This window comes from Gracilinanus agilis, chromosome 2 (assembly GCF_016433145.1).
Source record: "Gracilinanus agilis isolate LMUSP501 chromosome 2, AgileGrace, whole genome shotgun sequence".
Classification (NCBI taxonomy): domain Eukaryota; kingdom Metazoa; phylum Chordata; class Mammalia; order Didelphimorphia; family Didelphidae; genus Gracilinanus; species Gracilinanus agilis.
Window position 1 is genome coordinate 185,788,075 of NC_058131.1, and position 12,880 is coordinate 185,800,954.

Sequence of the window (12,880 nt, forward strand, 5' to 3'; positions counted from 1 at the left end):
CCCTACCATCCAAATACTGCCTTGTCCATTCCTCCCTAAACTTAGTCATCCCTTTCATTCTTCCTCCTAATACCTATCTCACCTTTATTCCTTCCTTTAACCAAAAGATTCACAAGATTACTCACTTTTTCATAACAATAGCTATATATCATGTCTGCACATAGTTGTTTTTCCTATTAGACTGCTCTCCTTTGAGAGCAGGGATTGTTTTTCCCTTTCTTTATATCCTCAGCATTAATACAATGCCTGGTACATAGTGTTTAATAAGTGCTAGTTTACTAATAAGTACTTGTACTATCTTGTGTGGTTGTGAGGATTAAATGACATTCCTAAAAAAGAACCCTGTAGAATTCAATCTAAAGGTAAGTGGCTATTGTTATCATTATTACTATGACATTATCTACTTCATAGGGTTGTTTTAAGGATGAAGATATAATTGTATAGATATAGATACACACATACACACACATATACTTTTTAACCACAAAGTATTATATAAGTAAAAGATATTATCATTAACAAATGCAAGGACAAGAGGAAAACCTCAGTGTTAAAAGCTGGGATTGAAAATAACAAAGAATTTACAAATAGGACAGAACATGCTAACTGGCCCTAGGAATCTTCTTAAAAATTGACATACTTACACGTGATAATCGGCCACTAAAACTTATACTGACTTTAAATTTCATTGAAAAATCTATGTTGGCTCAACTATATTATATGCTGACTCCATTAAGTGAAATTAATGTAATATTTTAGGGGATCATTAATGTCCCTTCCAGTTTTGATGTTCTTTGATTCCACATCATAATATTTGTACTTACTGATGAGATAATGATCGAAAAGATAAACAGAAAGAATGGGAATTTTGTACACTGGATCTAAAAAATATTGAATAAGGAGAAAAAAATAACTTGTAATAAGGGAGGAGAGTGAATAAAATCTCTGTTGTAAAAGTAGGCATTGTTTGCAAAGCAGGGATAAAATAAATCTAGAGAATGATCGAGGTCTCTTTTGGGCATTTGACAATTTTGTCCTAAAATCTTAAGATGAAATACTATAGATAAAACTGTCTGAGACAATTTGTTTTGTCTCTCAAGACATCATCATCAGTCTGTTATTTCTCTTATTTTTATTCCTACTGCTGACAAAAATTGTTTTACTCAAATTCTATATAGACAAAACTGGCCATATAGAATTGAATAATTATAAACCTCAGAGCACAGTTCTGTTTATAAGTTGACTATATTGGGAACTTTCCACAAAATTAGTTTTAGCTTTATCACTAAGTGTGAATGAAAACAATAGATTTATTATCAAATAAAAATAAAGTTAGCATCTGTTGCTAAATAAGATGTTAACAATTTGAACCTGTCATAAAGTCCCAAAGTCAGTAATTATTTTTCTTAAAATATATATACCCAATAAAGGTACACATACACACATATTGCTACCTGCTTTTTAACCCAAGAGTATTAAAAAGCAGGAGTTCTTAAATCTTTTTTGTGTCAAAGAACCCTTTGCCAGTCTGATAAAGGAACTGGATCATATACCATACATCATTGTCTCTATTTGCTAGATAACATTTTCTTTTTTAAAATTTTGGGAGGTGTAAATAAAGGAGTAAAAAGAAAACTATAGCATAACACAACAAATGGAAAATATGTATAAAATAAATTCAAAACAAGTGTAACATAATTAAATTTGTGAATGATACAAACTGATAGGGATATATCTCTTATTCATGGTGATAATACAAAACCTTTTTAATCTGACTGACATCATTAAATGTATCATAGAATTTCCATTTGTTATCTATATCCTTTGACTGAGTAATTTAAAATTTTCCTATTATAAACATGTCCCATGACTTGACCTTTTTTTATGTATGATCACTTTCATAGTTGAGAAATTTTTAAATATCAAACAATTCTAGTAGGAAAAAATATGGACAATTACATTTTATAAAACAAAAGGAAAAATCATAAGGAATTTAGTGACTAAAAGGAATGTATAATCTTAGAAAGCATTCTTTTCTTTTACAATTTTATTCCTTAGGGTGGTGATGGCAAACCTATGACACGCATGTCAGCACTGACACATTTAGCCATTTTCGACCGCACGTAGCCACATAAAGAGAAGTATGGGGTCACATGCCGAAGATGAAACATTGCTGTAGTGTACTGTACAGTCTCTGCACTATAGATGACAATTCTACCTATATTAATTTACTTATTTTGGTTTATTAAATACAATTATATATTACAATTATACATTTTTATTTAAACTATAAGTATCGCGAAATTATGGTTGTTTACTCAAAGTGACACACCACCCGAGTTATGCTTGTTTTTTGGGCAAATTTTGACATACCAAGCTCAAAAGGTGCCCATCACTGCCTTAAGGAATATTACTACACAAAATATTTTATATCTTCACAATTACTTTTTTAATCTACTATATATACACTTTAAAGTTTTAAAGTTACTACATTTTTAAATTCTTCTAATCATCTGCATATAACATTAGTAAGAAGCTTATCACAAAGCCTTTCAGTTTAGAATAAGAGGGACCTATAATACCACAAAACTTAAGAAAAATAAATGAAAAAAGTTACCTGAGAAAAATACCACCCATACAATGGGAGCCATTTTAAGCCATTTTTCAGAACATATCGTACATGTCCAAGAGCATTCTGCCTGACTGCCAAAATGTCAGCAATAATCCAGTCAACTGCCAAGACAAACCCAAACTTATTAGTGCAAAACTGGTTCAAAGGTTGCCTAAAAGTACCATCTACTCCATATTTTAATACAAAATAATGATAGACATACTTAAATAGCAATGCTTAATAGGTAAAAGAAACTTATAAAAATAGTCCCTAAAGAAAGCAAAATTCTATTTCATTTTTTCTTAAAAGAATTAAATGATCACTTAAAAAAACCCTCTACGGTAATATATACAATTAATACACGGGACAAAAAACCCAAAAATATGGCAAATATTTTTTTTTCTCTTCTAAAACAGAAATGGGAAAAAAATGAAACATTAAGGTCAAGGTTTTTTTTTTAAATCTATATTCTGATGATTGAAAGATTCAAATGGGTTCCACAACAGAAAAGACAGTCTAGATTTACTAAGGATTTTGTGTGCCTAGACACATGATAAGTAGTATGGAAGAACACAGGAAAAACATCATCCTTTCCCTCAAGAGACTTAAGACTCAGTTAAATGGATATCATATATATGTATGCAAATACATATATATGTCACAATAAATGAAGAAACATTTAATGACAAAATATAAAGTGAGTATGGCACAATAGAATACAAATAAATACAATTAGTTTAAATAAAAATGTTGAAAAGAGGCATTGAGTGGTAAAATCCAAAAAGAAAACTTTTAAGAAGTTATTTTTAACAAGTTTTAAAGAAAACAGAGAAGGATACAGTTTAGGCATGTCAAAGGGAATGTCAAGTACGTTAGTAGAGAAATGGAAATAGCAAGGAAATTAACTTCACTTAAACAGAAGACCTGGGAAAGGTATGAATTACAGGAAATGAGGTAAAAGATGGGGGGCAGGGTGCACAACTAGTATGAGGCCTTGAATGACAGAGGAAAAAACTTGATTTGTTAAAACAGAAAACAAATCCTTTAACAGGAGAGGAAAAATATGGCTTGTGACTGGAAAAGTTGCTTCAATTAGTCAGGCATATGATAAAAAATATACTAGAAGAGAGAAGCCTAAAAAGTTGTTGCAGCAAGGTCCTGTACTATAGAAATAGAAGTCAAAACTACCCCTGAAAAAAGAAGTAGGTCGTAGAGACAAATAAGATGCAAGAGATAAAACACAGGAATCAAAATTACTCTTGAGGTTGCAAGTTTTAAATAGAATACTAATGGCAATCCAGAACTTATAAAAGGGCAGAATATATTTTAGAAAGTCAAGTAGGCAATGTTGAAATTAATGTATTAAAAGGATATCCATGTATAAATTTCCTGTAATAAATTAAAAATATAAGATTACAGAGAGGACTATAGATGTCAATTTAGAAATTTTCTTTAGACATGGTAGCCATAAGTATATAATGTTACTAGAATGTATAAAGGTATGAAGGCATGGGTTATATTTAACCTGAAGAGGAAAAGACTTGGGAGATATGAAATCTGTCTCCAACTATTTGAAGAACTATCATAGGAAGAAACTAGGCTTTTTTTTCCATTTGGACCTTAAATGGCAGAACCAAGAACCTAGGGTGGAGGGTACAAAAAGGGCAAATTTAGGTCTAATGACAAGAAAAAACTTCTTAATAATCAAAACTGTCCAAAAAGGTCTTTGAGCAAAGGTTGAAAACCACTTATTAGATATATTTTAGTAGGAATTTCTTTACCATGAGTTGGACTAAATGGTCATTGAGGTACCTTTCCAATTCTCAAATTATGTAATTTTTCTCTGAAAAAATCCACAGATATGTTCACAAGATAGTATTTAGAATATGGTATAGTCTTGATGGGTATATCTGCTAGATAGACAGAGTTTGCTCCCCTCTCTGTCTTTCTCCTGTCAATAATCCTGAGAATGAGGCAGGGTCTATTTGGAACTTCTTGGATAAAGAGCAGCTAGGTGGCTCAGTGGATAGTCAGGACTAAAAAAAAGAAGTCCTGGGTTCAAATCTGGTATCAAACACTTCCTAGCTGTGTGAACCTGGGCAAGTTCATTAATCCCAAAAAATGCCTAGCCCTTATCACTCTTTCTGCCTTAGAATTGATATTCAGTATTGATTCTAAGACAGAAGGGTTAAAAAAAAAACTAAATACTTCTCTGCTTATTCATACAAAGTACATGAAAAATAATTTAACCTTTCCTTGATGACTCAGGGTCACAACTCTAAAGAAAAACAACTTGATAAAGTAAAAAGAACACTAAGCTAGGAGCTAAAAACACCTGAAATACATCTCATCTGGCTCTCACACCTGAAATACCATCTCATCTGGCTTTCACAGCCTGGCTGTGAACCTGGGCAAGTTACTTCACATTTTTCTTTCCTCTAATCTAAAATTATAGGCATTGGGTTCAATGATTTATCAGATACTTTGCAGCCTTAATATCTATTAATTTACTGTGGGCTGACAAAGTGATGCCCTAAGCAACTATAGAATCATATAGAGCTGTGGAACACTTTAGACTGCTCTGGATTGTAGGATTTATTTTGTGTCTGCTTTTGACACTTTTCCTATCTCTTTTGATGATAAGAGGAAAACAGCTATCAGTTTTCAATGACATCAATATGCCTGCTATAATAGCATTTCTTCCCTAGAAGAAAGCAGGTAACAAAACTTTAACCATACACAAATTCTAATGAGCTAAAAGGCTCTGAATGAGGGGAATAGAATGAGTTCTACAGTTTGTGACATACACTTAGGGCTGCTTAGAGGCCTTCTTTTTGCTTCCTTCTTGAGATCTTGGCTGTGTCCTGGATAAAGTTGCCAAATAGCTAAGCACCAGTAAGCAAAGTCTCTCTGTATTAATATTCATTGTAAGTATAGTTTATATTTAGGGTATCAAAAAATGTTTTTGAGTGATTAATATTCTCCCCCAACATTATCTTAAAAATACACTTCCTCTCCTGAATAATTTTGGCTTTTTTTCTAATAATGGCAATAAAGGAGAATGATGAATAACTATTCATTTTTATTATAGTGCTTTAATATTTAGAAAATATTTCTTCCAAAGCAACCCTAAAACAAGAAGTGTAAGAATTATTATCCCCATTTTGCAAATGAGAAAATGAAAAATTCAGAGAAGGTTAAAGGTCTTGCCCAAGATAACACTTCTAAATTAGGTTTAGCACTTATATATCCTTTCACCATTTAGTTCCAGCTTCTCTTGATTTCCCTTTAACCTCATTTCACATATTCTACAAGTATGCCAGTCAAATTGGCATATTTGCTTTATACAAAACTATGAACTTCTATCACTGAACATTTTCAGTGTCTTCCATACCTGAAATTTCTTCCTTCTATTCATCTTTTTAAAGTTCTGTTTAAGGTTCAAGTATCATGTGCTCAGGACTTCCCCCAGACATTAATGCTTTACCTGTACCCAAATTATGGTGGACATACTCTATTTTGAATTTAGTTCATCTTTGCACATGCTTTCCCCATAAGAACCTAAGCTCTTTAAGGAAAATAACTTTTGTTTTTGTCTTTAAATGATCAGCTCCTGACACTGTTCCTGGTAAATTATAGACATTTAATAAATCCTTGTTGAATTGAATGAATAGCTATGATGGGATTCAAATTTAGGACTCCTGGATCCAAATGCAGAGGCTAACTTACTAACAAAGATTCAGCTTTACAAGAAGTTTTTTGTTTTGTTTTTAAATCTATCTATTCATAACTTTAAAAGATGAAAAATTAGTGGCATAAAAAAATAAAGACTAAATGAATTGGGGAGAGGAAGCATAAATGATTGAAGACAAGGACCAAAGAAAAGTTGAAAGTTAAGAAATTTTCATAGAAGACAAAAGAAAAAATACATTTAAAAAAAAGAATATAATGATTGATAAATGGACAAGCGACTTAGTGGAGTTAGAAAGTTTAAGAGAATATGCAACACACAGAGTAAATAAAAACTGTTTTTTACACATATCAAACCAGAATTAACACTACTCCAATAAAAATTATAACTTCCATAAACATTTAGGTAAGATTTTTGAGAAGTAAAGATGGAGTAATGTGTCCAAGACTAGCAAAGAAACAGATATTATAGTTAAGAAATTCAATAAGTTATGTTATGGGCACATTGTGATTTAACTTTAGAAATTCTCATGCTCCCCAGAATTAGGGTTTGAACTATTTCAAAACTAGAAATGCTACTACTAGAACTAAATATTTTTCTCTAAAAATCTTTTCTCCAGACAGATGCTATTACAGCATTGTCACTTCTACCCCAAGATTGCTGTGAGGATTTTCAACCTCCTTCATCAACTCCTGTTCACTTAGATTCCTCAGAGTATCACCTCTTTTGGGCTTATCAGCACAAATGAAGAAAAGGCAATGCAATTTAACTAATATTTAATTCAAGCAGTGGCAGTCAACAAGTTTTAAGCACCTACTACGTGCTAAGCAACAGGGGCACAATGGAAGACAAAACATAACCCCAGAACTCAATGAGCTCATAGTTCTACCAGTGGGGATAAGAAAGCATGTATACAGAAAAGTAATAAGGCAAGCTATGAAGACAGCCTTCATTCTGGTCCAAGTTGTAAAAGTATCCCCACCAAGAGCAACACCAGTACAAGTAAGCCAGAAGGATTACATCAGACTGCCTGAGAAGAGGTGAATGGTCCAGACAGAAATGAGACATGCCAGAGCTTTCTCGCCAGTCAGTAGATTCAGGCCCATTAGTGGGTACAAGAAACATTTTCTGGACCCCCAAGTCTTAAAAAAAAACAAACTTGGGAATAAAATGGAAATTGGAGCTATGCCACCAAAGACCTATAAGAGGGGCAATGTAATTTAAAAAATTTTAAAACTAGATTCATCTTAAAATATACAAAAAGTTGTCATACCAAAGACAAAGCACATAAACCAAATTATAAAAAGCTGTTAACAAAAATGAAGCAAATTTTAAATACAGCAAAATTCTATATCAGTAAACATTAAAAACTCTACTCTACAAGGGCGGGGTCAGTTAGGTGGCTCAGTGGATTGAAAGCCAGGTCCGGCTAGAGATGGAAAGTCTTGGGGTTCAAATCTAGCCTCAGACACGTCCTAGCTGTGTGACCCCAGACAAGTCACTTAACCCTCGTTGCCTAGTCCTCACTACTCTTCTGCCTTGGAACCAACATACAGTATTAATTCTAAGATGGAAGGTTAGGATATTTTTTAATTCTAAGACTTTTTTAATAAAAAAAAAAAAAAAAAGAACTTCCAAAGCAGTGTATTCTGTCTCTTTTCCCACTGTCTTAGAGAAGCATTCATATGGAATGGTCAGAATATTACTGTCCTTCAAAGATGAAAAATGGATAATAGTTATCAAAGTCCTATTCCATTTCTAATAATTTAACTCAAACTGCCAAAATTTCATATGCATTTAGATTGAGCTAAAAATATCCTTTTTCCTGACAAAGGTTATTGTTTCCTAAAAAAGACTATTTACATGTAAACTATAAAAAACACATATATCTAAAAAAAAAACAACATTCTTTTCCAAACATTTTTGGTAAAGTATAAAATGAGCAGTATGTAATGAAAAAAAATGAAGTAAAACAAATCTTTGTAGAATTATGAATTTAAGTATAATAATAAAACTTATCCCTGGAGTAGAAATGAAATCTCAAATGAGGAAATTCTCTCTATCAAGGTAGTTCAGCAACTTCACAATTTATAACCTTAGAGAATTGCCCAGAATACTAAACTAAAAAGGTTAAGTGACTCACCCAGGGTCACAGAGCCAGTATATATCAGCAGGACTTAAACCTAGGTTTTGCAGGCTCTCCCTATCTGTCTCTCTTCTTAATGTAATACAATGTACTTAACAAATCTTGTCAATACAAAAGTGCAAGATTATTTTATGCATGTATACATAGATACAAAAGCAATACGGCATTCTTCTCAGTTCATTAGGAGAAGGAAAAATAGTACCCATGGGAAAATTACTTGGTGGTAAGAAAAGCAGAAATAATATGTTAAAAAAAATATTCATTCAAATCAAACATGAAATTTATCAATTATCATGCTGTTTCCAAGGCATATCTTAGTCAAACAAGTTTTTATAGCTTCCTGAAGATGCCTATGGGGTAATTCATGTTAACTGGTAGTGATTTAGCATACTACATATATATCTACATATAGGAAGGGGAAAATGAGATTTTAAAAAAATGTTGATTTTTCAAACACACACACAAACAGACACTGGTATATCTGCACTCAAGATACATGTTTTGTAATAGGTTCATTGAAAAGGCTAAAATGGTAAACCTATTTTTATGATTCATGTACCTTAAAAAAAGAACTGGGTTGCAGACAAACAAAATACAAACCTGTGCACTGATGATTTGATAAGTATATTATATTTTCTTTATGTTTTGGCAAATCTCCATATAGTTTTACCTAAAAGATAAAACAAATAAAAAAACAACATTACTTTCTGGTGTTGCAGTTTTTAAAAATTAGCATTCAATACTTTAACCTACAAAATTAGATATACCAAAAAATGATTAACAAAGGCACATGTGTATGTATGTCATGAATAGAAATATATACAAGGAACAACAATCAAATGGTTTAAACTTAGGAGCCCCCCAGAGCCCACACAAGGAGAAGTGGTACTAGTAAATGAGAAGCAAGCTAAAAGTATAAAGTTGAAATAATGATCAAAATTACCTGTTTCTACTGTGGTCTCTTCATATCATAGATGTTGTTCAGAATCAGTTCATTTAGGAAGTGGTCAGGAAAAATCTTGATTTTTATTATATTTCTGACACTTAGTAGCACTATGGGTTAATAAGTCAATTGCTTATTTAATTTCCTCAAAAATTAAACTGGAATTAATACCATTAGTACTTATCTCACAGAGTTAAGGACCAAATTTATAGTATTTTCCAAATCTTTTAATTATTACTTAATTGTCAGTTATTATTATTTCCATTATACTACTTAAGGGGAGAAGAATAAACAGGAAAAGAATCACCTATAGTAGTGATGGGTAAACTTTTTAAAGAGGGAGCCAAAGGAAAGGAAATGCTCATCTGTCAGTCTGCTTCTAAGGCAACTCTTTACCCCTCACCTCACCAGTCCCCCCCCCCCATCCCAGACAGAGGAGGGAGGAAGCACTCCCTTTTAGGCTGTTGGGCAGAAGGGTGGGTGATGAGAGAAATGTCCTCAGGCATGAGTGGAGAGAGGGAGGGGAACAGCCCCTTCTAGCACACATACCAACACAGACCTATAGGAATACCCAATGTAAATCTGTTAAACATTAAACCAAGGTGATATATTAATACAAATGAAAATTCATATATGGGAACTAGATAGTATAACTTTTTAAAATGTTTAATTTTTAATCATATTTTAGGAAACTTATTGCTCTCAAACTGAGAGATCCTCTAACCTTCAAAACTAATATTCCATTTATATCAAATTAACACTTCTAATGCAACTTGGAATCAAGAATATTTTATTATAAAGCACATATATATATTTCTTATATCAGAGTAACTCAAAATAAGTAAAATATATATGTACATATAAAAACTTGCTGTTCAAAGAAAAATATTTATTAATCATGCTTATGGCCTATAACCAGCTATCAGTTACAGTTACTCCAGTACTAAATATATAAAACATGGATTATCTAGAACTATAATGGTCCTTTTCTCCACTGGGCCATTTCATTAGCCTTTCCACCAAAAAAAGGAGACAAAAGAAGTCCATCTGCTAACATTGATTACTGTTGTAATTTTATAGGCACTGTTTTCCCTAAAGTAAACAAGCAAGCAGTAATCAAATCTTACTATTTTGAGTCTCCCAGTGCCCAATACTAAATATAGAGCAAAAATACAACAATTACCCAAACTATGATTTTACTTTTAACATATTCTAGGAAAAAATATGTAAATATAGGCTTACAATCTACAAAATGAGCCATTGATTACATATATAGAAAACAAAAAGGCTATTTCTCCACCTTTAGAGCCAAAAATTGAATTTCCCACACTCACTGCACAAAGTTATAGGATTAAAATTAAGTATACTTGGGGAAAGAAAAGAGGGGAGAGGAAGAGAAGGAAGGAGAGAAACAGGAAGAGAGAGAGAGAGAGAGAGAGAGAGAGAGAGAGAGAGAGAGAGCAACAAAGTGCAGAAACAGCAAACCAAGATACCTTTTTGGAATATTTATTGCTTAATTTTCTAGAGAAGCTATTCAGATTTAAATCTTTGGGTCTAATTAATACATACACACATCTGTTTAACAAGAGTATCACTACTGTCAAATAAGCAAGCACAAAGTTTCATTAACATCATTTGAGCATTTCCTAAAGTGATATTAAAGCTACATAAAGACATAAAATCTACTCAACTCCATTCTAGAAGAAAAAGAATGAGTTGGGTTTTTTGTTTGTTTTTGTTTTGGGTTTTTTTTGGTGTGTAAATAATGTGAAATTCAATGGAACAAAAATCTCTGTCTATCTTAAATGGAAGGCAATGGAATAGTTATATCTCCCAACGATTGCTAATTTTAAAATAAGAACCAACTTAAGAGAAGTAGAACAGGATCATAAAATTAGAGGTGAAAGAATATATAGATCATCATCCATTCCTACTCTCCTCATTTTACAAGAGAAGAAACTGTGGAGCAAAGGGATTAAGTGATTTGGTCAAAGATGTGCAAGTAATTAAGTAAAGCTTATTGGTCAAAATTCCCATCAACACTGAAAAAAGACATGGTGATTCTATTGATGAGCATATGAAAAGTATAGAAATATTAGAAATTTAAAATGTAGGGGGAAATTTTAATGTGTGCTTTATTTTTTATTTATGCATATCTTTGAATTTTTAAACATCTATGTAGTTTTTTAATCTTGGAAACATTAGCCAAATTATGACTCTCAAAAGTGTATATTTTCTTTGATTTTGTAAACTTTTTCACTACCTGTTGTGTTTGCTTTCTTCTTTATCACAATCAAATTTCTTTGTGAGATTTAATGATTCCATTTAATGGGAATAGTATTATTAGTAGTAATAAAAGTTCAGAATTTGTAACCTCTAGCTTTCTTTTGGTATTTTTCAGATATTTCTTTCTTTTACATCATAACAAAACCATTTTTCCCATACCTTATTTCTGTTAAGAGTTCTTTTGAAAGTAATTGACAAATAGTTATTTCAAGGAGGAGAATCACAGATATATTTTGGGAGACTCTCCCTGATAAAATTATTTAATGAACATTTTAAATTTCTAATATTTCTATACTTTTCATATGCTCATCAATAGAATCACCATGTCTTTTTTCAGTGTTGATGGGAATTTTAAAGTCATTTCATGAGGGAAGTTACTAGACATTTTAATACTCAATGGAAAACAATAATCTTCTAGTTAATAGAAATATTAGTGAATAACTGTGGTGGTAAAAATTTTTGCAATTATTTTTCACAGTCCAATAAACACTACATTCACATCTATATAGATAATGCAAGCAAATTAAACATATATAGTTGTTTAGGTTTTTTTTTTTTTCTTTTCTTTTCTTTTTTTTTTTTTACAGAAAACCCAGGTGGATCTCTGGGGTTTCAAGAAATCATGAGCTTGCCAATGCTTTCAGGTTTTTGGCGAAGGATGTTTTTAAATATTACTATTCATTTAGTAAGAATTAGTTTTTCCTTTAACTTATGCAAAAGAGGGGGCCCCCCTTAAAAAGAAAACTGCAAAGAATACTTAACAATTTTATTAATACTATGATGAATAATTACCATTCCCTGTCAAGAATAAGAAGTTTGATTCTACTGTGGAGTTCTGTGAGGCAGTTCATCCCACTTAAGATTATACATGTTACATATATCACTTAAGACTTAAGAGTGAGTTTACCACTCTACATATAAAGTCACCATGTTCCATTAGATCTATGTCCTATTTAAGAGAGTCATTCTGCTAAATAAGATATAAATAAAAGCCTATAATTTGCTGCTATAAAACATTATCATTCTCTTCCAAATTAAATAATCGCACAACCTTTGTAGGAGAGCAAAAGAAATTGTTTTCCAGTAGATACAGAATACTAAATGCAAATAATGTCCTTTTCATCAGTGTAATTTAGCGGAAGGTATTAAATAAAATTCACAAAAAATATGGTATTTATGAAGTAACAGGGCTTACACAAAATG

At 31.7% G+C, this 12,880-nt stretch overlaps 1 protein-coding gene across 1 annotated transcript in view; it reads right to left on the bottom strand.

The window, feature by feature from the left end:
• AGPAT5 (1-acylglycerol-3-phosphate O-acyltransferase 5) overlaps nucleotides 1–12,880 on the bottom strand; it is a 64,063-nt gene that overhangs the window by 42,941 nt on the left and 8,242 nt on the right. Inside the window, exons 2-3 of the mRNA XM_044660915.1 lie at nucleotides 9,049–9,118; nucleotides 2,618–2,733 (exon numbers count right to left, since the gene is read on the bottom strand). Coding sequence (XP_044516850.1) covers nucleotides 2,618–2,733; nucleotides 9,049–9,118 — 186 coding nt within the window. The remainder of the gene's footprint in view (nucleotides 1–2,617; nucleotides 2,734–9,048; nucleotides 9,119–12,880) is intronic.